Source organism: Chelon labrosus (genome assembly GCF_963514085.1).
Source record: "Chelon labrosus genome assembly, chromosome: 13".
Classification (NCBI taxonomy): Eukaryota; Metazoa; Chordata; class Actinopteri; order Mugiliformes; family Mugilidae; genus Chelon; species Chelon labrosus.
In genome coordinates this window covers 28686246-28712915 of record NC_140346.1, presented here as the reverse complement: position 1 = coordinate 28712915, position 26670 = coordinate 28686246, and the positions used below count along the sequence as shown (strand labels likewise).

At 43.2% G+C, this 26670-nt stretch overlaps 1 protein-coding gene across 1 annotated transcript in view; it reads right to left on the bottom strand.

The window, feature by feature from the left end:
• Positions 1 to 26409, bottom strand: part of LOC311498300 (leucine-rich repeat and fibronectin type III domain-containing protein 1-like protein) — a gene marked incomplete at both ends in the record, with an annotated part of 37924 nt that extends 11515 nt beyond the window's left edge. The window contains 6 exons of the mRNA XM_084558833.1: positions 7878 to 8188; positions 8363 to 8575; positions 12593 to 12833; positions 16114 to 16280; positions 23309 to 23509; positions 26161 to 26409. Coding sequence (XP_084414959.1) covers positions 7878 to 8188; positions 8363 to 8575; positions 12593 to 12833; positions 16114 to 16280; positions 23309 to 23509; positions 26161 to 26409 — 1382 coding nt within the window. The remainder of the gene's footprint in view (positions 1 to 7877; positions 8189 to 8362; positions 8576 to 12592; positions 12834 to 16113; positions 16281 to 23308; positions 23510 to 26160) is intronic.
• Positions 26410 to 26670: the final 261 nt, after the last annotated feature.

Here is a 26670-nt window from a genome sequence, read left to right as displayed (position 1 = left end):
TAAATGTACAGTTAAGGTCTCCTATGTAATTCTCACACCTTGCAAATTCAACCTGCTCGCTAATCAGATGCTAGGCAGACATTTAGAGCTTTATTACTTTATTCTGTCTTGATTGCAGGACTCAAACTGTTAATGGTGAATATATTTCTTGAGTTTTGTCCAGTTTCAAACATCCAGGCCTCAACCTTTACATGAAGCTTGTAACGTGGAAATGGAGAGAAGCTTAGCCACGATTGCTAGGAGCATAGCTTCACCATAAATAGAGTCGCAAGGCAGGAGAGGAAGTGGAGGGATTTCCACACAATACATTTATCCAGCACAGATAGCTAAGGACCACACAAAGCCAGGACTCGCGACATATTTTATAACACTCAGGGATAATAAAACATTCGTGGCTTGTAGCCTTCACCAGCGTCCACATGACTGAAGCTGAGGACGTCAGAGAGAGAGACAGATGCAAGAGTGACACTTGCTGTACTAAGCGGTGATGCTCTGTGTAATACTCTGGCTATTACAAGCTACATTTGAGGCCTTTTCCTGCACAGTGTGAACAGAAGCCCTCTGCCGGAGGAGGAGGAGGAGGAGGAGGAGGAGGAGGAGAAGCCACAATGAACAAGTGTGAGCGCTGAAGGAGCTGCAGGATTATTTCATCTGTAACACATAATTTGTTCGGCTGCTCCCCCGTGGCGGGGGCTGCAGTGATAACAGCAGCGATGGTCACTGAATTCCAGTGAACTTATAAAAAATTTTCATTGCCCAATTTGTTGTGCCATTATGATAGGGCAGCAGCAGCAGCAGCAGCAGCCTGCAGGGAGCAGCCGGCAGCTCCGGACCGGAAGATCAGCGGCTGAATGAGTCTCTCTCTCTCCCACAATCCCCTGACAACTTCCAGGATGAACCCCGGCGCCGCTGCTCCACTGCCGGCCGACTGCAGCTGCTCGGTTCACACAGTTAATGCAGTTCAGCAGAACCGGGCAGCTCCCTAATGTGAGTGTGAAGCAGGCTGAAGAAGAACAGCAGGCGTGTTCCCTCCACTTTCCCCAGAAAGATAAAGGTTAGATTTGGGTGAGCCATTTGTGGGAAAGGCTGAGTAGGAGGTCAGCTTTTAATGAGGCTAACGTTAGCTTCAGAAGCAGGAGAACGAGACGGACCTCAGCAGAGGAGCTGTTCTTATTACGGGTGTGCAGGAGGCGATGCTGTTACTGAGGCTGCAGTTTTCACTTTGTGGTGAAACATGAGAACAAAATGTCTGTTGTTAGCTGACAGCGTGTCATAATTGTGGACCGCACTGGCTCCGTTTAAAATTCAGACTGCAGAGGAGGGGCAGAGGAGGGGCAGAGGGCTCTGGAACTCATTTATGCTCAGCTATGGAGAATACTGTTGTACAAGTGATGCTTCTGCAGACAGACGACACTGAAACATGGTTTTCCCACGAGGTTCTTGTGTTTAAGAATTTAGATAATAGGATATCTGGGCAACAACAGCAGCATGCATCATCTTTAAGGAGCAGTTGCTGCTATCATAGCGGTTTTGTTCTGCATCTTTTGGCTGAAGGTCGTTTTGAAGGTGAAATACTGTAAGGTAAGAGGAGGCAAGCTGAGAGCCCCCCCGTCCCCCCCCCCCGCCCCCCCCCGAATCTACACCTGATGTTTATTCCAACAGCTTCAGTGAAAAAAACAAATCCATCATTTATTAAATCTGCAGAGCTCTGACCTGAAACCTGCTGCTGACAGATATATCTGGACCTGCTCTGTGAAATAATATCACTGCCACCAAAAATATTTGAAAGAAATCCTCATCCTGCCTCATTTCTTCCCATGTCTTCCTGCTTTAGCGTGACAAGGGTTTGTTGAATATGACTCAAAGAGATGCATCCTGACAGAGAGCTGTGAGCGTCTGGATAAATCATAAAAATGTCCATCAAGTCAGTATCAGCATTTTGCAAAATGAAGTAAAAGCTCACTAAGGATGCTCCAGTGCCACGTATACTACTGTACTGATGTGTCATACACAGAAGAGACGATGTTTGCTGGTGAATCAGAAGAACCTATTCCCATGGAGCGAGAGCCGGCTCCCTGCTGTTTTCTTTTTCCTTTTGCTCGTTCATCTCTGCTGGCGTGAGGACGGGGGCAGAACTTTGTTTTTATGAGAGAGTTGGGGGACAGATGCTGTGGCTGACTGAGTTACAGCAGACAGCCCTGAACAGGACAGATACTCAGAGAGAGTAAATCACATCAGCCCGTCAAAGCTGAGGCATCTGATTTTTCTCAATGCCAATATTCACTAAGGACATTTATACTGTTTGTTTACAGTTTGGTTCTGTTTTTGCTTGTGTGGATTTGACTGCAGTGTTTTGTTCATTTGTTGCACAATTAAAGTTTTATTGAAATATTAAACAAAGAATGCTTTAGTGACAGAATAACTGCACAGATGAGACAATTATTAGAGTTCTCATAAAAACATTGAATGCAACATGGCTTATCAACATCAGGCTATAAATGATACTAAATAAAGAGAAAGAGTCAACTCTTCTTTGGGAGCTGTGGCAAAAGAGCTGAACTTCCCATCACAAGGACGCAGGAGCAGGAAACACAAATTTGGAACAAAAAGTCCTGCAGGGTATCCATAAACTGGACAGAACTAGACAAAATCATGACCCTGTCCTCACTTTCAATATCACTACTTCCATCCAATGCACTGTTTCCTCGCAATCATTCCCTCAAGCCTGTCCTTTAAAGCCACTGTCATCCTGTCACTCTGTCCTCAGGCTGTCTGTCGCACAAAAAGTCCTCATCAGAGGTCTCCTTCATTCACCTACATTTATCATCTTCGATTTAGGTTTCTGCCTTAATTTGACGCTGTAGCTACGGCAGCCCAGACCCTACGCAGACCCTAGCGTCGTAGCCTGACGTGCACCTCCCCATCGTGTGATTGGTCCGCTTGGTAGTAGCGTGTTTCCTCTTTAGTATTTCTGGCTGTTTCTCCATCGCCGCAATTTTCAAATTGATTGTTTTGGATCAATAAAGATGGAACACATGGAGGAAAGGTTAACTGAGGAGGTTCAGAGATACAAACATTTGTTTGACTTGTTTTGAAAGTGAAGCAGGAAGTAGAAACAAAAATGAACCCGACTGGTAAAAAAAGACACAGCGCTGACTAGTGTTTGGGTGGAGTTGTTACAGAGCAAGACAGACTGACGAGGCATCGCACCAGTGTAGTCTAGTCCTGCAGTACTTTAAAAGAGTCTTAAGCCTCCAGGGGGTCCTGTCCCCGGTCATGACTCCAAACTATTACATTCCATGTTTCCTCAGTAAATGTTCATCCTTCTTCTTCCTCTCCATCTCTCTGTATTAAAGTGGCCGATGTATTCATTTAAAAACTCCTGGTGGCATTATGTTTCTGTCAGGATGAGTTTATAGAACGTGTCATGAAGTTAAAGTTGCCTGCATCAGATGCCTCCATTAAACAAATGCTCGGCGATCTCCTCCCTCTGAGGACACCGAGAGGAAAAAGAACAAGGTCGGAAGAGCGACGGCAATTACAGACAACAGATTAGGAGAGCTGGAGTACAGCGAGGGCCTCAGCGTGTGATGATGAGGAGTTCTGCTCTGACTGGCAGAGACTCTGTGAAGACTGAGGACAGACTGCTGAGGCGGGACAGAGAGGGCAGAGTGGGCGTCCTGGGTCTCTACTATTATAGAGTACAGCAGAGAGGCCGGTAACTCTGCCAGAGAGCTCCACTCGGGTTGGTAAATGTTTTGCACGCAGAGTCAAAAGTGTAAGTACTGCAGACTAATATTACTGCACAATTAGTTCTGCCTGATGTTCTTACCTTTCACATATTCAGACACATTTTATCAGCTTGAGTCTCCACTAAAGAAAGACTTTTACCTTGCAACAGATTTTATTTTGCAGATGATGAGCTGTTTGCTTTGCACCACTCTCCTGGCGAACGGAGTCTGATCTCAGCTCCACTGGAGCAACGGTACGGTGTAAACGCCAAGCTCACGGGAACAACAACAGATGGTAGAAAAGCAAGAGATTTCTTATTATTTTCTTTTACTTCCCTTACTCCAATTTCCCCACCGAGCCAGAGAATCAAAAAGTCGACCTTTAAAAACACAAGAAGGCTGCTTCTCTGTGGCCCTCAGGCTGCCACAGTAGAGACCAGGATCAGGGGATGAGAGGGTTTCTGGGAGAACATACCCAGAAAACAAATAACACCTGCACAACCCCCTCTCTGTCTGCAGCGTACCGGCTCAGATACAAGAGCTAAGAAACGCCATCTGATCTTCTCTTATCTGAAAGCTAAAGCCTTCTCTTCCAGTAAAGTCTGGGCCAGTCAAGATTAAAGGAAGTTAAACCTAAATTAGCTCAGGTTTACGAAAGAAAATAAGGCAGAATTAAGAGCGTCATGCAGCCGGCATGCAGCCTAATATACTAATTTAAATATCAGTGTGTAGTATTCAAAAGGAGACCCGACTATTCTTCTCATATCTAAAACTTAAATGACAAATCTGGGCCAGACGAGATAAAAGGAAGTTAGGAGACTTAAATTAGCTCCATTTAATGACTGTGTTTGGCTTTAATGGAAAAAAATAATCAGCTGTTATGAAACAGTGAATTAGCTGCCATCTCTTTCACTTCAACGTGTTTATATTTAGATGAAATAGAAACAGTCACTCAGCCCCTTGGCTTTGTTAAAGCTGGAGATAAAAATAATCTGAATTACACAGAAAAAAACTGTTTTGTTGTAAGAGCACAGTGAAAGATGGCAGCACATGTTGGAGACGGGAGGCTGGAGTCGATAGACGGGTCAACAAAACGTCTGACTGACAATGAGGAGTGTTCATGTCCAGTTTCCTTCTGAGAGCCAACATCCATTTCTTTTTAGCATGGATTAAAATCTTTGTCTAATCTCAAGAAAGCAGCGACATTGAGGATGAATTTAACTTCGTCCTAATTTAATCCCAGTCTCTGATGTCTCCGCATCCTCACGGTCGGTTGTTGTGATTACACCTTAAACAAAATTCCCAGGTTTACGGCAGCATTTAATAAAAACATCAACAGGAACTTGACCATGTCCTGCTAATCCGTAATCTGGGTTTCTTGGCAACACCTGGACAGTTTAGAGACATAATTAAAGAGCTAAGTAATAAAAAGAGCCTCAAGACCAAATCTGGGTGGAAACAACCATGATAATACACAACACTGCCACCTCCTGGCCTCATTCAGCAACATTCTACACGCTCAGGATGTGAGATTATGTGAGATTAAACATTAACCAAAGCAGCGTAGGGTCAGAACGTATTTTAATTTTAATCTTAAATTGTGATTATTAACCGTCTCTTATGTCACAGGTGAAAGACGGCGTGTTGCCTGTTGTCAGATTATAAAACGCTGCTGGTTGCGCGTGTCATTCCGGTCGTTTTCATTTAATGTGGAGAAGTCTGATCAGTATCAGTCAAACCCAACAGTTCACTGAGCCTCCACCCTCTCCAGGTAGGACACACGTGGGTGGAGATAAAAACAAACTGAGCTGTGACAGCGACACTGTCCCCTCATGGGAAAACCATCACATCATCCTAACAGTTCAGTCCCAAGGGATCCATCCGGTCAGGCGCCCTCTCTCCCTCTCTCTCTCTCTCTCTCTCTCTCCATTTGCAGGCGAGAAAAAATGGTGGCTTGTCGTTGGGTGGGTGGACGGGTTGTAAAAAGAGAATCAAGGCCGCGTGGAACACATTTCCAACAGTCAGCCCTGGAAATGCTTCGTAATAACACTCAGTTATGTGTTGGGTTTGACGTTGCTAGGCGACAGAGCTGGCTAAGAGGAAGGCGGGACCGTCCGGTGGTCGCCACCGACGGAGGGCCTACACGATTTAGGATTTAGTCATGCCTCCTCATTTAGTGGAGCAGATCACTGACAGTAAAGACATGAACGCAGCGCTGGACATTTTTCTTCTTCATGAACTAAATCACTGCTTTCCATTCATCTCAATGTTCTCGTCTTGCCTCGCTCATTACTCTTCATATTTTCCTTTCTATTAAATCTTTTACTTCCCACTCTGTTCTCTCGGGCCCACTCCCACTATGTTGAGTTTCACAGCCGTTCTTTCTTTCTTTCTTTATTATATATATTTTTTTAAACTGCTGCATCGTCCTGATTTCCCAGAGGGATCTCTCAGCCTTCGTCTTATCTTCCATTATCACTTTGCCTTTTTCCTTTTGTCTCCACCTGTCTCATGCCTGAGTCCTGCTGAGGGTCCTCGTTCTCCTACGTGGACCGTCCCATCGACTCAGAGAGGTGTCTGCGTTGGAAACGATTAACTGGTGATAACAGGATTAGTGAAACGTTTTTGGTTTTATTGTGAGAGTCAAAGAGCTAATCTCATCTGATGTCTCTGAAGCCAAATCACATTTTTACTTCACTGCAGTTCCTCTAATGGATCTGAGCTCAACTCAATCTCCCATAGACCTCCATGTTAAAATGTCCTTTAAAAACTTTACAGCAGAAATAAACACATTTGCATTCATGACAGTTGTACGGGAGGTCATTTCTATAAGATAAGAACTGGTTTAAATAATGTCAAGGTTTAAAGTTCTGCAGAATTAAGGGCCTAGCTGCTGTAAGTGACACATAGCTGGAATCATCCAAACATAATCACTACAGCAGATAAACATATTTCTAAACATATTCCTCACTTCCTCCCTATATATTCACAGATCAGCCACAACATTAAAACCACTGACAGGAGAAGTGAATAACATCGGTCATCTTGTGACAGTTCAATGTTCTGCTGGGAAACTTCTGGACCTGGCATTCATTGGTGTGGATGTTACTTAGACATGTAGCACCCACCTAGACCAGACCAGGCACCCCCACCCCATAGCAATGACACTCCTTGATGGCAGCAGCCATCCCCAGCAGGATGCAGCCTGACACAGACACACACACAAAAACACTTTAGGAACAACTAAAAAAAAAACATGAAGAACAGCACAAGGTGTTGACCTGGCCTCCAAATTCACTAGATCCCAAACTGATCAAGTATCTGTGGGATGATCCACAGAGGCCCCTCCCCTCAAAGACCCCCCCACTAACAACAGGACACCCTCAGAAGGCCCATGTCCATTCTCTGATGAGTCACCACAAGGGGGACCTACACAATATTAGGAAGGTGGTCATAATGATATGCCTGATCCATGCATCTACATTTTTTTATATACTATTATTGTGTTGACCATCTACCAGTCACATTTTGTACATGTTCACAACATTTCACTGGATTGTTAACCTTGTTATTTATGCATCTGTTTTATATGCAGCGACAATAAAGCTGCATCTAATCTAATCTGCCCAACACTTCACAACAACATCACAGAAATATATCCAGATAATTGCCTGCATGCAGCCTAATATACTAATTCAATAACACGTTCACTGTTAAATATTACTCCAACACACGGAGCTTTGACTCCTAGTGCAGATCACAGAGTCTCCAAAGTGAAATGATTTGATTTATTCGAGCGAGCGTGAAAACATTCATTCATGGGTTGGGAGTTTTCACGGTGCAAATATCACGAAGCCTGGATCTGCAAGATAGAGATAGAGATAGAGATAGAGATACTGTGTGAGTGTGTGTGCGTGTGTGTGTGTGTGTGTGTGTGTGTGTTATGATAAAATTGAGAGGAGAGTTTTTTGTAGATTTTATTTTTTCGAGCTGTTTACAGCGATTTATCTTCACAAAAGAATCTTTGTTTCAGACAGATTATCATCGCCTCCACAGCTGATGACATTCAGAGCAAAGGCACGACAGTTTCTACACGTTTGGTTAACGTGGCGTATCTGAACTCCCCCCCCCCCCCGTGTCTCCTACCTGTAGATGAGGATGTCGTCCGTGGAGCTGTTGTACTGGATCTGGTACATGCGGACCCCCGGGATGTGGTTCTGGGGGGGCCATCGGATGGTGGCGGAGGTGGACGTCAGGTCGGACACGCTGACCCTCTGCTGGTCGGAGCGGGCGTGGCCTCCGCTGACGTTGGACTTGATGGACGTGGGGATGTCAGAGGGCCCCGGGTCGGGGTCCAGCTTGGGGTCAAAGTGCGGAGACGGGTTGACGACTAACTCCACGGGAGCGGTGGCCTCTCCGGCAGCGTTAGACGCGATACACGTGAACTTTCCAGAGTCCTGGAAAACATTGGGAATGACAAATAGGTCGATACATCAGGAGTTAGTTAGTTTAGTGCATAGATATTACTAGAGATAAAAGATTAGTATTAAATTCCAAAAAGTATGAAAGTTGTGCCATCTCTCTTATACAACACAAACATCTTCCTTTCTAGATGACCCAGCTTCCTGTACCTTGACCGAGGCCTTGAGGATGTCCAGGGACCCGTTCTCGTAGCAGATGGTTCTGGACGTGTTCCCGATCAGCTTCCCGTCCGGACTGACCCAGTGCGTGGAAGGCTCGGGGTCGCCGATGGATTTACAGCGCAGGCTCACCTCCTGACCCTCCATCACGAACATCTTGGAGGTGTGACGGGTGATCATCGGCGGCTCGCAGACGAACTCCTCCTGTTAGAGGACGTGAGAGCTGACGGTGAGAGTCGTCTTGATTTTTACCAACACAAAACATTAAAGTCTCAGTGACGATCAGACTGAAATCACATTAATGTGAAATGAAAATTTGCACTGCTATAGATAAGACTTCCCAACAGAACAAACAGTTTAGACCTGCAGTAATACTGAATATAATATAATATAATTACTGCACCTTATCATTTATCCTTCCTATATGTATACAGAGTATATTTAATGCTATTTCTTGTAGATTTGTACATATGCAAATCTTATGCTTATACTATTGTAATTTATTTATCTATTTTTTATAATTTTATTTCATATATATTTTTTATTTTTATTTTTTTAATTTAAAAATAAATGTATTATTAATTGATTTGTATTTATTATTTTTATTTTAATGTTTATTTATTTTTATTTTTAATTTAATAATAAATATTATTTTTATTTTAATGTTTATTTTAATGTTTATTTATTTTTATTTTTTAATTTAATAATAAATATTATTTTTATTTTAATGTTTATTTTATTTTTTAATTTTTAATTTAATAATACATATTATTTTTATTTTTATTTTATATTTTATTTATTTTTATTTTTTAATTTAATAATAAATATTATTTTTATTTTAATGTTTATTTTAATGTTTATTTTTAATGTAATAATACATATTATTTTTATTTTAATGTTTATTTTTTATTTTTTAAAATAAACCATGCATAAACAATAAATACATTTAAATGTAAATATATTTATTAATAGATTTTTATTTTTTGTGCAACTGTGACTGAGTCGTCATGATTTTGCCGACACAAAATTAAAGCAGGAGGAATGCAGTAGAATTCTGTCAAAAAGAGAAATGCTGACTTTTATAAATATATAAAACACATGACCTGATCAGTTTATGTCAAACTCTCCTCTGAGTAGCTTCCAGTGATGTGTTCCTCCACCAGCCTCAGAGTTACAGAAGGAGTTCAGTTGTTTGCACGTGAAGATTAAGTGATCTCAGAGTTTTTCAGCCCTTGCATTATTTAAAACCCACCCACTGGCTCCTAAGCCGGCGTAAATCCAGCCAGAACCCTGGCGGAGTATTACGGTGAGGCCAGGCAGGAACGAGCCGAGGCTTATCGGGGCTTACTCATCATTCCCAGCACTCAGTGTGTCTCCAAAGCCCCGTTTTTTTTTTGTTTTTTTCCTTGAGTCTTGTTACCAGCAGAGATGATTGCTGACCTGATGACTGCTGGGCTGCAGCTTCAGATAAACCACTAGTGCCTCTCGGTCCGGTATTACTTTCTGACCCTCGATTGCTCCTGAAGCTCTGGGTAAAAGGCTGGGATTGAACTGTGCTGCTCCCCAGAGTGATGGAGAGAGAGTGAGGGCGTGACAGTTGAGCTTTTAGAGGTAAAACAGCACCGAGACTCATTTAGTCGTCTTATGAATGAATGGATTCTCCACATAAACCTAAAATCTCTGGCGGTAGAGCTGCTCCCTCGCAGAGTGATGGCTAATGTCTGACCTGTGGTGCAGGTGGTGGAGGCTCTCTTGTCCTTGCAGAGTGGTAAAGAGGCTATTACCTCTTTTAGTATTAATATGTCCCGACACTTCAGTGACACCGAGGTCTCTGGATCGACCTCCTCACAAGGCTAATCCTCTTATAGTGATCCTACAGCCCCCCTCTGAGGAAGGTCCACGGCTATTACTGGAGGTGAGTCAAAGGTCTGCACATCGTCGTCCTCTTTAAGACGATACCAATTAATCCCACCTTTATCTCGTGGCGCGCCTCCACTTATCACCGGAGCTCTCAAACTGCCCGGTGGGGTCGGAACCCCTCCAGGTGGATGTATCATCCTCTTTAAGGTAAGAACACTTAATTCTGCTCTTATCTCTCTGAGTATCAGCGTAGATCTGCTGCTGCAGAATGCTTCCTCTACCTTTAGTCCCAAACTGCCCGACAGCAGTATGCAGCAGCGTCAGACCTGCAGTGATCCTGCTTTACTGCTCCTCTGTGTAATATACCATGCACGTATCAACAAGACTGAATCATGTGACCTGCACGAAGCTCAACTGCAGCCAGAACGGCCAAGTATTACTCAAATGAAGTGCATGCAAGATCATGCACAATGTGCCTTGAGTTGACCCCAAGGATCCATTTGGGGACCATCAGGCCCCCCTTATCGTTGCAGTGCCTTTTGTTAAATCCAAGTTGAGCTTCATCAAAGTTCTTTTTGTGTCCTGTGTACGTTGCACTTTTGTGGAAAATGGAACAAAATGGAATTATTGTCATTGTTCATGTACAGTGAAATTGAAAACTGCAGCTCTAGACAGTGCAAACAAAGCAAGAATCAGACTAATGCAGAGACATTTCACATTACTGCACAAGTCTTTCCTCTCCCGCTCCCTGAGGGCTGCAGGTTAGGCCTCGTTTAAACCGTGGTAAAGATCCAGGTGTAATTCTGGCACTGACGGGGTTAACCTCTCTCATTTCTCCACATGCTCATATTTTATTTAATAAAATCTGTTTTTGTTCTCCTCTAGGTTGCCTTTGTAACAAGTCTCCGGGGAGCTCCGATGAAGAATAGCTTTCCTGCCACATTTGCAGTGATGTTTATTTAATGTGCTCGGCTCCTGTTAAATAAACCAACGCGACTACATGTATGTGGGTAAAGGCCAAACACTGGGGCACATCTGCTTTATCTTTGCCCCTCGTGGCTTCCTGAGCCTCAGTAAACCAGATCCTGAGCATTTGCACACAGCGACACAAAGCAGAACCTTTTATCTTCCTCCTGTTTCCTCACGATATAAGACAGTAGCACGACGGCGTTCTGATGCACTTCAAACTCCACGACTCGACAGACGGTTCACTCCTCTGTGACGCCGACCATCTGCCTTCGCCCGCGTGTCCTTGAGATGGGAAGCGGCGAGGGGTCCGCAGAGGGACCGAGTTAAAACAGCAGAAAATCACACTTTGCTTCAGAGCTGGGGCGCGTTGATCTCTGGGACTCAACTCATCGTTTAACTGGTGAGACGGTTCGAACTGGATCAATGAATCAGAATCATCTCTGTGGGCTGCTACAGTATCTGGATGACAGTTTTCATGGATAAATAAAAAGCTGGATCCATAAACGGTGCACGAGAATAAATACGTTTAAATTTCTACTAGTTCTACTCAGTGAGGATTAGAAGAACTTGAACTGAAATGACAAATAAATGTGAAATTAAAATTTTCATTGCGCCTCATCATTTATCCTTCCTATGTATGTTTACTTCTAATTCTATTTCTTTGTAAAGTTGTACATATGCAAATTTTAGACATATCTAATCTAATTTAATTTAATTTAATTATTTTGACTTTTTTTTTACTATTTATTTTTTATTTTTTTAAATTTAATTTAATTTAATTTAATCAGTTTGATTTTTTTTTTACTATTTATTTTTAATTTTTTTTAAATTTAATTTAATTTAATTTAATCATTTTGACTTTTTTATTACTATTTTATTTTTTTAATTTTTTAATAGTTTTTGGTTGACATATGCAAATTTTAGACATTTTTAATTTAATTTAATTTAATTTAATTTAATTTAATTTATTTTTTGACATTTTTATTTTTATTTTATTAATACATTTTTTAATAGTTTTTTTAATATATTATTATTTATTTATTTAGTTTTACTATCTTACACCTATTTTTCTTTTTTATGAGTGTTTTTCAAGACTATTTCTTTCTTTATGTGCGACTGTGACCCAGCAATTTTCCTTGTGCATCAATAAAGCCTGAGTCTGATAGCACACATCATCTTATCAGAGTATTTCTGAGGCTATATTTGTATTTTTCCCTATTATTGAACACTTTCTGCTTTTTGCTATTTGCACTTCTGCTTCGTTGTGCGTGTACCTGCACTACATGCAATTGCAACAGAGTTGACCCAAATCTAATCTCCGTTTGCTCGGGTCAGATCTGAACATTGCTGCCTTGCTTCAGTGTTTCTGACACCGCAGCAACTTGAACCAACCTCTCTAATGGTCCAGAAGTATTTGCCGGCCAGGTCTCTGGGCGAGGCGCAGGTCTCCAGGTCGTCCTCTCTGGTCAGCCTGCGAAGCCACACCAGCTCGCAGTTGCAGTGCAGAGGGTTCCCGCCGAAACTCAGCACCAGCGCCGTGAGAGGAGAGCCCTTCATCTTGGCGTAGACGGGGATGCGCAGGAACAGCGGGTCTGGAGGTATTTTCTTCAGCTTGTTGGACGTCATGTCCAGCCTGAGGGACGGAGACACAGAATGAAGACGGAGTTAGAGGGTTGAGGGTATTTTTTTCCATTTCATTTCTAACTTTTATTCCCTGACTAATCATATTATTAATTATTTATATGACTTTAAATCCTCAGATGGGATTATTTAACCAAAGTTCTGAGTGGGAGGCTGATCGATCTGGTGGACGGGTATGTCAGAGAGGTGAGGCAGATGGAGGGAGGGAGGTGAGGTAAGATGATGGGGGGCTGAAAACGTCTCAGTTCTCTTGTTTCTTCCATCAAACATCATTAGACAGAAACTGAAAGAATCCTAAACGTCTAGAGGAGGCTGATAAATCTAGAAACTGCTTGAAGGAAGGTCTGAACGGTTCCTCCGTCAGTCTCTGGCTGCAGCTGAGATCCAGTCGTCTAAAAGTAGATTGATTTTATCACTTCAGCAGCTCTGTATGTGTCCATGGGAGTGATGAGAAATGTGACTTTATGCTTTAAAGCATGGAGACGTACGACCTGGACCAATTTAACACCTGAAAACACAAAAGAGAGAAATCTGTCCGTCTGGTTCCTGCTGTTGTCAGAGACGGTTAGCTTTATTCACTGATGATACCGATGAAACAAATCTGATAAAAAGATGATTAATATTAGATCCTCAGCTCAGCCAGTGGTTAATAATTACTATTACTATTGTTAAATGTTCTACTAAAATGTTCACAGCACTAAAAACTAAGCATTTAAACTGACAGCAGCTGCAGATTATTCTCTCCAGCCTTGCAGCTCTACAGGTTGTTTAAGTTCAGCTGCAAGTGTTACGTCTTCCTGCACCCCCACTGGCCTTGGGGTGGTGCATGGTCTTGATAGGGGCGTGCAGGAAGCTGCCACACGTTGAAGCTCACCTTGATCTTATGTTGATCTCATCTTTTTCTGCAGCTGCCTCCTGTTAATATTTTTATTACCCAAACTGCCTCTGCAGTGACATGTAAATATATAATTCCTGTTTACAGTCATGTTCACATCCTCCATGGACAGTTTGGATCATTAAAACATGTATGGCATAGCTTTTTTGTACATACTGTGTATTGTTCTAGTTCTTGTTCCTTAAAAGTGTCTTGTTCTTGTACGTCATGCTGCTCACATGCGCCTTTAATTTACCCCCGGGGGCAAATAAAGTTTTCTGAATCTGAATCTGAATTACTTACTCGTGTATTTGCATCCTTTTATTAAAGTTATTGAAATAAAACCCTAGTAATGTTGGAACAGACAACCCCCAGAAGACCTCATATGAGCCTGGATTTGTGTTGAGACCCAGCTCACGGGGGGGGGGGGGGGTTACTTCTCATGAATTAAAAACAACGATAAAGTAAAAATAGAAGCAAGATAACACAATGAGCTGCAGAGAGAAACGAGCAGGGACCGATTTCAGGCCTCTCCGGGTAAGAGCTTCTATCCACAGCTTCTCAGGTGTGAGCTGATAAAGACAGTTGGGTCCATGCACCACCTGAAGACACGTGCTCTGACAGTGCAAAGGTCAGCAGGGTGCAGGGGATGCAGATTTAATCGAACTAGCTCAGGTAGAGGAGCAAAAGAAAATAACATGAACAGTTACAAGGTGCAGCATGATGGAATGGTAAGGATGATTGCGGAAAGGTAAACCAGTCTGGAGAAGAAGCACATTTCCAGATGCATATATCAGCAGAAGATAAAGGAGAGGACAGAAAGTTAGGAAACTTGTTGTTGCTGATACCAAACATTGTCTCTCTCCCGTCCTATATGCAAGATCAGCAGCTAAATCAAACCTGTTTGTTCTCCTCTCTAAACAATGTAGATATCAAATTACAGCAGGAGTGAGGAGAGTCTGACTCACCCCTCCCTCCCTCCCTCTCTCCCTCCCTCCCTCCCAAAAAGAACACTGCATCACAGAATAAAATGAAAAACATGACCCTTGTCGTCTCCGAGGACCGAGCAGTGATTTTCCGACTCAAACACCGGACCCGACCACGGCTGATGATGCAGCGGACCAACGCGAGGAAACTCTATTTCCTCCCAAATTCCCTCCAGAAACATTCCACAACAACGATGACTTAACAAGAAGTTAATAGCCGTCGAGAGCAGCGAGCGTGCCGCACTCGACAAATTTCAATTATGTTATTTCCTGTGCAGCGGCCTGGTGGTGTATTCATTCACCTGTGAGCTCCACCAGCTGGTCCACAAACGTCGAGTCTCCGGGGCCACAGCAACACATTCAGCCTTTTTTTAATAAATGCACAACTCTATCTGGAGCTTGGCTGACTTTCATTTTTACGTGTCAGTGAAGGACTTAAATTAAGATTGACTGCTCTTAATGGAGTTAAAATCATTCTGTTCCAGTAAAACTACTGATGAGTGCAGCAAATATAATAAGAACAGGTTTTTGTAATTTATGGGACAAGAAAAACCAGACAGGTTTGCATCTAAACATGACGTGCAACTGATTCTAGATTAATAATTGAATGTTAAAACGCATAAATGCAGTCGGAGCAATGTCACGTCGAATAGATTTTGTGCAGCTGAACTGAGACTAAGGGTTTAAAGAGCCTGAGTCTGTTTGAGGACTCAGTGCAAATAATAACTTCAGGTTTTTCTGTCTGCTAGCAGATCTCTGAGCAGAGAAGCAGAGCAGCAGTGGGCTCGGTGGAAGGGAGCAGTCTGGGGTCAACACTTCAGATCCCCGTCCCGTCTGGAAGTCAGGGAAGGTTGCAGCGTTTACCATCATCCACTATCAACATGCCCTCGGGTAAGATGTGCAGCTGCAGCTCAGGCCTGGTCCTACCGGGCCTCCCTCTCTCTCCCCCTCTCTACCTCTCTCTCTCTCTCTCTCACTAAGTCGGAGTGTTTTTTTTCGACAGTGAGCTCTGACATGTTGGGACGTGCTCTGTGGGTTTAGTGGAACCTGCTCTAGTTTTATTAGTAATCTGTTAGAGGAGATAAAAGCTCACGAGGACGACTGATACTGCTTTAGATTCTGATGCTTTTAAATTCCTCAGCGTTAAAAGATGAACTCCTCTTATTCTTCATCCATTTAAATACATACACCGATCAGCCACAACATTATGACCACTGACAGGAGAAGTGAATAACATTTAAACCATCTTGTGACAGTTCAATGTTCTGCTGGGAAACTTCTGGACCTGGCATTCATTGGTGTGGATGTTACTTAGACATGTAGCACCCACCTAGACCAGACCAGACACCCCCACCCCATAGCAATGACACTCCTTGATGGCAGCAACCATCCCCAGCAGGATGCAGCCTGACCTGGCCAGCTTGTGCAGGTTGGAGAAGATTCCCTCTGGGACGCTCTCTATGAGGTTGTGGTCCAGGCTGAGGGTGTTGACGCTGACCAGCAACGCGATGGTGTCCCAGGGGATGTCCACCAGGTTGTTGTAGCTCAGATCCAGGTCCTCCAGCGTCTCCAGGAAGTCCTGTGAACGACACGTGGTCAACTTCTGTCTGTATCGATCAAAGTTTGAGAAGAACAAAAGGAGGAGTCTTCTGGAGTTAGAGAGGGAGACTGGAGAAATGAAAAAGACATAAAGAGGCAATATAGAAAGACATAAAGAGGGAGAGAGGGAAGAGCGAGAGTATTGGGTTAAAATGAGTTTGTGGTGAGATAGAAAGACAATAGTAGGAGAGGAGTGAAAAGAAAACAATCCATCGTGGAAAGAAGTGGAGATCAATTTCCCTGATCGATGCCGTACACTGGAAGCACGCTGTTTCCTCTAATTGCCTCCATACAATTCTCACAATCAGTGGAAACGCCACGAGTCAGCAAACATGACAAAACATTACAAAGAGCAAACAGAGAGAAAGAGAGAGAGATGGAGGAGGCTGATAGCAGCCTGTTGATCGTCCAGAGTGTTGCTGCAGTCGTCGTCGTCGTTGCTGCTGTGATTGCTCTCGTAATTCACACAATCGGGACCCGTCCCAGCGCCGCAGCGCCTCAGTCCTCATTACAGTAATCTGTGCATTATTGCTTTCTGAACAAAGGGAGTCTCATTTCTCACAAAAGAAACTTTAAGAGCCGTGAAGAGGAGTTTGGTCAGAGCAGAAAATGGATCCTAAACGGCCTAAATACAACGACTGCCCTCTGCTGAGGATAACTTGTGTTTGTGTTCGGCTCTAATCGTGGAAACTATGAGAGCATGAAAGATCTGGATCTGACAGGACTTAAAGTCCTCAGCAATACAGCAGAGAGGACGGTCTGGCTGCATCCTCTAACGGGGGGCCACACCCTGGGGACTAATTTGGGGGTTAGGCGCTTGATCAAGGCACCTCAGCCATGGACACAGGGGGAGGTGAACCTAGGACCCTCCAGTCCCAAGCTGCATCTCTAACCACTACTTCTACTAACCACAATTTCTTGCAGATGTTTCATCCACGTAGCTTCTTCAGTTCTAAATGACTGGTGGAGGAGTCGGGGTTTAAATTCAAACCTTGAGTCTGGAGCCTCTGACTGATAACGGGGTCGTTAGAGAAGCATTCATTAGAGAAGGAGGACAGGGTCGAAGAGGACGATGGACAACGCCCACAGATGATCCTGTTTCATTTAATTTCCTATTTGGTCCTTTAGACCTGAAGAAGCTACTTGGATCAAACATCTTCCAGAAACTCTATGCATCCAGTGAGGATCTGGATCTCACAAGATTCAAAGAAGGTCTTTTTTATGAAAAGTGAAACCATACCCTGTCCTTTACACTGTAATCCCAAACAGTTGTACTAGCTCATAACTAATAAGGTCATAACAGTCAAATGTCGTTATGCAGTTGACCAAACTATAAAGTGTTGAGCTCTGTTGAGATTTATTGCACTTTAATTGAATAGAGCTCAATATTTTATAGCTAATTTGCGTGGAACGCTCAAAAAGTTTAAGAACCGTCATGACGTTATCGACGTCATGACGTTTTGGTGGGTGGGTCTTATCTCTTCCTCAGGTAAACCAGAGCCCGTCTACGGAGAGCCTTCCCACTCTCTATTAAGTCCCATTGTAACGAATTTTGGTTGCAGTTCCATCAGATTTCCACTGGGGGCGATCGCCATGAGTGCAACATGAATGGGACTCTATGGAGCTAAACGGCTAAATGTGTCTCTTTCACCCGATTGTCGTTGAGAAATCTCAGATTTGATTGTAGGTTTTGCAAGTTCAACATGGGTTATAGGTCAAAAGTTGAATGAACGAGAACTTATGTCCTTTCGTTTTCTTACAGGTTGAGTTGTTGTTGCCCATAACACGCTAGCATTGTGCTAATGAACGCTGATTGGTCAGTGAAGGACTGATTACGACCAGATCCCGCTTGACGGCATCGTGGCATCCGAAGCGGGACCAGAATGTTAAGACGGACTTTTTCGCCCAAGTTTTTTTTTTTTCGGCCCGGTCTTTTAAAACAACGAAACAGAAACTCTTCTAGCACGATTATTTACCCGTGTCAGCTGTGTTGTCCATGCCTCGAGAGAAAAGAAAGTGCAGAGCGCGAAAGCACCAAAGCAGTGACTGAAGGATTGCCGTAAAACCTCGACCTGTCCTCTGGACCCTCTCCCAACCTCCCTGGTGAAAACCCATATCACTGTCCTAACCCCCCTGATCACCGCTATTATAAATCATTCCCTCCAAACTGGTCACGTTCCCCCTGCCTTAAAAAATGCCATAATCAGACCATTACTCAAAAAACCCACTCTTGATCCGGACGTCCTATCCAACTATAGGCCCATTTCTAATCTCCCCTTCATATCGAAAGTACTTGAGAAAGCAGTTGCCACCCACCTTCTGGACCACCTCAAACATAATAACCTTTTTGAAAAATTCCAGTCCGGTTTCCGCTCCGCTCACAGCACAGAGACCGCCCTCGTCAGAGTCACAAACGACCTCCTCATGTCATCTGATGGTGGCTCTCCCTCCCTCCTCATCCTCCTGGATCTTTCTGCTGCTTTTGACACTGTCGACCATGGCATTCTTTTAAACCGGCTCCACCTCACCACTGGACTCAATGACACTGCTCTCAGTTGGTTCAAGTCATACCTCACAAACCGGACAGAATACATCTCCCTGGGTCACTCCAAATCACATCCACACACAGTCACCTGCGGTGTCCCCCAGGGATCAGTCCTTGGCCCCATCCTCTTCATCCTCTACCTCACCCCCCTTGGCCAAATCATCAGCCGTCACAAAATTTCATTCCACTGATATATGCTGATGAAACGCAGCTTTATGTAAATGCCACAGCTGCAACCCCATCCTCACTGTCATCCCCATCAAAACTCACCTCCTGCCTGGAGGAGATAAAGTCATGGATGGAGCACAATTTCCTCCAACTAAACAGCTCCAAAACCGAAGCCATACTGATTGGCACCCCTCACCAGACCAAATCATCATCCATAACCAGCATCACCTTCTCTGGCGCCAACATCCCCCTTTCATCAACAGTCACTAATCTTGGTGTAAAAATGGACTCTCAACTCACGTTTGAAGCCCATATAAATCACCTCTGCAAGACCTCCTTCTACCACCTCCGTAACATTTCCAAACTCCGCCCCATTCTCTCCCTCTCAGATGCTGAAAAGCTGGTTCATGCTTTTGTCTCCTCCAGACTGGACTACTGTAACGCACTTCTCATCGGGATTCCTAGCAAGAGTCTGCAGAGGCTTCAGTACATCCAAAACTCTGCAGCTAGGATCCTGATGAGAGTGCGGAAACATGAGCACATTACCCCCATTCTCCACTCACTCCACTGGCTTCCCGTCTCCACCAGGATTGAGTACAAAGTTTCCCTCCTCACTCACCAATGCATCCATGGACACGCACCCCCCTATCTCAAAGAAATCATCAATCCACAAAACACAACACGCTCCCTCCGCTCCACTCAATCAAACCTCCTCCACATACCCAGAACCAGACGGAGGACCATGGGAGATAGGGCCTTCTGTGCTGCTGCCCCACGTCTGTGGAATGCCCTCCCTGACACCTTGAGGGCACCACAATCCACTGACTGTTTTAAAAAAGGTCTTAAGACATTTCTTTTTAGCAAAGCTTTTGGTCCCCTTTAGATGTTTTTTCTTTTTTAAAACCTTTTCTTCTTCTTTTTAACCTGTAGCACTTTGAGATATTTGATGTAAAGTGCTTTATAAATAAAATTTATTATTATTATTATTATTAAAGCAGTATCTGGTCGTACGATGTGTATGACGTCATTGACATTTTAAAATACTTTTTAAAGCAAATAAGTGACTCTAAAAAATCTAACACCCAGCAATGTGTAATTTCTTTGCATCTCCTTTCAAATTCAATATTCAAATTACTGCACAAAAAATTATATCCTGAGAAAAGTGGATTTTGAGGGGTACTGCTCCATAGACCGCCATTCATTCTGCACTCGTCCTGAGAGCGCCCTCATATGGAATCAGAGTGGAACTGCAACAGTTCAGAACCCGGAAGTTCAGTGAGAGTGGAACTTCTCCCCATATTAGACGTTCTCTGGGTAAACTAAGTCAGCCATCTTGAATTTGCCTTGATGCGGAGAAGTTTTGGCCAACCCGTGTGGATGCGAACACAGTTAAATTTGTTTTTATTTGTTTGCAATGCGCACTTTTATCCGCTTTTAACCCCGCTTCAAACCACCACCACCTCAGTTTTCCATTAGTCGTATTGGCCTCTTTTGCTTAAGCGCCGTCTTATCGTCAGCTCTGATTTGGTAAGTAAGCTAACGTTTGTTTTGTTTTGTTTTTTAAACTGAATTTCGATAAATAGTTTTAAATTTGGAACAGGGAATACATTTGTACAATGTGCACAGTGAATATTTGTTGTAAATAGTTAACAAATCCAAGTAATTGTAATTTTTAGAAGTTGTTGAATGTGACAAATACGTTACGTTACTTCATTTTTCAACAGTGTAACGTTATCAGCGGGTTTTCTGGATGAACTACATTTCCCATAATGCATGTTTGCCCGGGAAATTGACAGCGGCGTTAGGTCGGTTAGGTCCATGAGTCTGAAGTATAACATTATCCCTGCTTTCAGGTTTCTGCCGGTTGTTTTCGCTGTTCGCCGGTAATGCACGTGCGTACTGTGAGTATACTTATTTCAATAAGTTACCGCGTTACACAGTCAATATTTTACGTTGTCGAGTAGTGTGTATGTGTGCTAGCGTGAAACGAACAATACTGAACAACATAATGTGAGTGTGTTATCATGATGCTGACCGGGCCTGTGTTTGTATTTTTTCGTAGGCTTCGTAGGCTGCAAACTGTCATGTAGAAATTACATAAATGAAAAGGTAAGTATAAAGCATTCCACTAAACAAAAAGTATGCTAACAGATAGGTGTGAAACTAACATAAGGTATAAGCATATGTAAAGTAAATAGTTTAAACATGTAGCTTGGTTGCAGTCCAAGCTATATGTGCAAAGTGCTAAGTGACAGTAATGTATAGACATCCATGATATGTATCCTTGATGGGCTGAACTCATTCTTGTATTATTTGTGTTTTGTAGTCAGCAGATGGTCCAGAACTCATTGACACTCCGGTGACTCTCCTGACAGTCGTCACAGATGACACTACTGATGCAGCCCTCTTCAGCCCTGAGAGAATCTGTATTGTCGTGGAGCATGAAATACTTGTGAGCGGTCCCACAAATCTGGCTGACTCATTTACGTCTTTGCACTAGACCTACAATACCCAAAGAATCTCGCGAGCTGAGTATTGAGGAAGTTTTTTGGTTCTTTCCCCTCTTTACAAATGTAATCATTTGACTTTTCTACCTCAGATTTAATACACTGATTGTTAATAGATAAATATCACAACATTGACGTATTGCCCAGCCCAAGTTTGTGTACTGAATAACTTGTGGAAACAACTGTTCAATTCATGCACTATACATGTTTAATGTTCTGTTGCCTAATGCCTACCTTGATGCACTACCTTGATGTTGCCAGCTGAAGTACGGCACAGTAGAAACCAGTACTTTAATGTTTTTTTTAAAAAAAGTTGTAGCCTTCACGGTACAGTTTCCTTTTGTTTTAATTCATGACAAGCACTTTGTTTTGACTGAGCTCCTTTGATTCGTGCCATTTAAAAAGCACATTGTGTTTAATAAAAAAAAGTTGTTAAATTGTCACTGTGGTGTCACTTTCATGTTTCCTAACATTATTAGCTGATTATAATTGTGACTGCATGTCCCCCAGATTATGAGTTGAAAAATATTGAACATTTTAAGTGAATTGCTCCCTAATTATAAGTTGAGAAATATCAATATTTATAAGATAACATTGAGATAATTTGAGGCAACTGCAAATGTAATTTTTATTTTATGTAAACTTAAAACATTTAAAAACATCACTCAAATATTGTTGTGTAATCTGTTACAAAATAATTTTTGAGTTCTGTGAACTTATTGGGGTTTACAGTGTACCAAGTGGTTTTACTCACATAAACTAAACCGGTCCTTCAGCCATGGATGGGTAAAAATACTTCTGTTCCTATTCTGTGTTATTACACAGTTTGATGTGGGGAATTAATGGTGTAAAATAAAGTAAAAGAACGAGAGTCCCTGTCTGCAAGGTTTTATTTTTAATGTGCTAGGACTAACGTGAACTGACTGATGTTTAGTCTGCTGGTTGTTTGATCTTAATTATTCATGATCTGGTCAGAGAAACAGACGACGAAGTTCAGACTGAAGCTCAGAAGGTTTTATGTTTTATGTCCTGCAGGTGATGTGTCCCAGGGCTGGTCCTGGGGGGGGGGGGACTTTTAATAAGCAGAGAGAGGACGGCGTCATTTAATGAAGCAGGGAACACGGTTTATTTTAGGGCTGGGTTATTAAAAAGGTGTCCAGCTGAGCCGTGGAGGTTGTGTCGGACGTCCGAGCGTCGGCCAGAGCCGTTGAGTCACTCAGCACCACGACTACTCTGAAGAGCTGTCACTGACAAAAACAAAACTTTTCAGCTGAGATCTTTGGCAAACAAACGGACAGATGATGAATCATCATCATGAATAATGTTTGTTGGCAGCACACATTTAAATTTGTTGGATCTAAGAGTATTTTGAGCATGATAACGAATATTATAAATGACTTTACAGACCCAACCCTGAACCCTTCATGGAGCGATTTTATTCTTTTTTGTTAAATTCTTTCTGCAGACTGACGCAGCAGAATTACAAGCACCACAGTAATTAATTAAATTCAAATTAGAATTTAGAACTGCTGAACGCCTGAGGAGTAACTCTGCTCAGATCAAATCAGTTTCTATTCAGTTCAGAAGAAGCTGCTTGGGATGAGTGGCCAAACGTCTTCTCAAAAAAACTCTCAAAAAAAGTCCAGTTACCTTTTTTGGGAGCCTAGTTTCAATTAAATGAAGGAAGCGCTCGTGGCATCACAGTGAGTCATGTAAGAGAACAGTATAGCAGTAGCAGTGACAGTAGGAGTAGTGTTCAGTAGCAGGAACTGGATATGTGATACGTACCTGGAAGGCTCCCTCTGATATACTGTGCAGCTGGTTGTTGGCCAGGATGAGGTGCCTCAGGTTCACCAGGCCCTGGAAGTGGGAGTCGTCCAGCGTGGTGAGGCGGTTGGCGTCCAGGTGGAGGGCGTGGAGATCCTGGAGGTCGGCGAAGGCGTACGGCCGGATCTGACTGATGGTGTTTCTGCTCAGAGTCAGATGGATCTGGACGTGGAGGGGAAACACGAGATCAGTTTGGATTTCCCCCAAAGCACCGAGCAAGTTTATCGCCCTGCGACTCTTATTTCTGGTCCCACGGGCCGCATGTTTGACACCCCATGTTTTAGAGTGCCACTGTTTCCTGTTCCTGTGCAGGGAGGTCAAAGGTCAGGCCTAGTTGATGGAGTTTAGATTACAGGATGACCTTTAAACTCTATGTTAAGTATGTAGTATATTTAATTCATGGAGAACAGCGGTATTAAAGTAGAAATACTTCTACTCCAAACACCTTGAGCGTGACGATGCAGACGTTTGTTCTATTAACACCTCCGTAAAGGTCAGTCGGCGTCCCACACATTTGTGAACCTGTCTTTGAACCGCGCTGCGATCACCGGGGACATCTGCGGCGCTCTGTCACGCTCGGCGTCGAATAATTAAAACCTCATTTCCCACGTTTCACCCGTGTGAGCAAACATGGCAGAGGAAGCTAAGGAAGTCTCCAGCTGTGAGGAGCGTCTCTCCGTTTGCCGTCTGAATGTCAGGATGTTTTGTTTCGGTGCGGCGTGAAGCGAGGCCTCTGATTACGGCGGGATTAATCCGAGGATTCACCTCAGTCAACATGTTGTGCCGTGAGGAGCAGATGTTCCTAATGTTCTCTGAAAACTCTCCCCACAGTGTTGACTTCAATTTCTCATCTTTTTCTTTTTCTTCCAACTGAAACGTTCACACTTTCACACGCCGCTGACAGCACTGAGAAAACGATCACACCATTACCTTTAATCTGCGATGTTCAGTTTATTCCAAAAGTTATTTTGGAACTCAAGTGATGCCATTTAGTCCTTTAGTTCCCTCTCTTCTCTCAGCCTTCACACTTCAAGCTGTGACGCCCAAAATGTCTCAAAAATACTTTTCTGTAAAACATGTTTACGCCTGTGGGGTGTGTTTTACTACAGGTGGAGACTAGAGCCGAGAAACTAGTGTAAAAAAAACACAAATACTATAATGTGAAGTCAGAATTTACACTTTTCTAGGTTTATTTGAGTCATGTTAAGTTTTTACCTTAACTCGACATTTAAGGGTTGATGCCGGCGGAGGAAAATGGGTCCGTGCACTTTTTGGTATTTCAAGTTTGGTTTTAGACAAAAACTACTAAACAACTAAATTTACCTTTGGTCCTTCAATCTATGAAAACAGAAACCAGGAAGAGAAGTAAAAGAGAAACCAGTGGTTATTAGATTCAGATAGAAAAAGATATCTAGTGCTGAACACAACGATCCATAGACCAGAGAGACCTGGACCAGTGGAATCACCATGGAGACTACTTCCTGGACCAGAGAGACCTGGACCAGTGGTCACCATGGAGACTACTTCCTGGACCAGAGAGACCTGGACCAGTGGAGTCACCATGGAGACTACTTCCTGGACCAGAGAGACCTGGACCAGTGGAGTCACCATGGAGACTACTTCCTGGACCAGAGAGACCTGGACCAGTGGTCACCATGGAGACTACTTCCTGCTTCAGTCAAGGACAAGAAATCACCTCAGCAGAAACAACATGAAGAGTGAGACTAACTTTCTTTTTACTTTTAGACTACACAATAATAAAAAAAAAAGATTTGTTTTTATATTTTTTTGTTTTGTTTTTGGATTTAAAAATAAAAATCTAATAGTTTTCATTTCTGGTTTTAAAAAATACCAAAAAAATGCACAGACCAAAATGCTTCAGCATAACTTTAGGATGTAACACGTTCTCTCTTTTATAGTCAGATACTGTCTTTAAAGTGTTTGACTGAAAGCCTGAAACACACAGTCTTGTGACAAACAGTAATTAACTGCAGAAAAAAAACAACAGCAATCTGACCAGAACTGTTTCAGCAGTTGAAGAATAAACATCACGAAACTCAATGTTGGAGAATTCTGTAAAAATCTAACCTGGAGGCAAAACAAACTATATTATTCTGCTCCAGCAAAGCAGATTGTTTCGGTGTGGTGATTGATTGGAGGACTCGTACTCTAATAAATAAATAATAAAAAAGTAAAAGCCTGGATTATCTAAAGTTTTAAACCACTTCCTTCTGCATCAATGTCAGGTCAATTTGAACGTGCACATCCACCCTTTCAGGACTCAGCCTCGGTGTTAGACCTGGACGCGCTGGACTGAAGTCCTTCTTCTATGAAAACCTTTCCGTCACATCAACTTACAGCTTTCACATTTGTCTTTGAACTCATCCCTGATTGCTGCAATCTAAACTCAGACTGTCTGGGAGATCTCTGAGTACAGGACGTAGAATCAGCTAGAACCCCAAAACTATTCTCTAAAACCTCAGTTCTTGACTTGTTTCACTATTTAGTTTTGGCTTGGTGCACATTACCAGTTCATGATGATGACTAAAGCTGATTTTTAAACCAGTAACACAAGCTTCTGTATAAGTTTCCCAGTCCCCCTGACAGCGATTTCTTTCCTACTCAACCAAAACAAACCAAAGTGAGCGCTGGCTCCACTAATCAACCGCAAGACGAGACACAGGAACCAATCAAGCTCCACAACAGCCCAGTGGGTTGTACCTCCTTATCGGAGCGCGTGGCACAAAGCGCTGATTGCACAGAACAAAAGCAAACACGAGTGTGTAGGCGCGTTTAGGAAGCTGAGCTCTGACCAGGCTGGACATGTTGGCGAAGTCCCGGTGCCTCAGCGTCGTGATGAAGTTGTCCATCAGCCGGAGCTCGGCCGTCTGCCGGTCGATGTTGGGCGGGACAAAGAGGAGGCCCGTCTTGGCGCACAGCACCGTGTAGGACGGCAGCAGGTTCTGGCAGGTGCAGCGCTTCGGACACAACATGGAGGAGAGGCAGGAGGGGAGGGAGGACATGAGGAGGAGGAGGACGGGGAGCGACGAGGCGACCTCCATGGCTGCTCTCCTGCTGTGAGAGATAACAGAGAAACAGAGGGAGACGTCAGTTCACGCAGCTCGTTGCAGCTCCACATTCATTTCTAGACTTTGATTTAGATTAGTTATTCAGCTCATCCAGCCATCTTGGCCCCATTAACGCTGCTGTACGACTGTATAACTGAAGATTAGTCAATGCAACACAGTTTGCAACTTCTATTTTTTTTGCAGCTCAGGAAAAACAGACGCAAAAGAACAAGTATTATAATGAAAGTTTGAGAG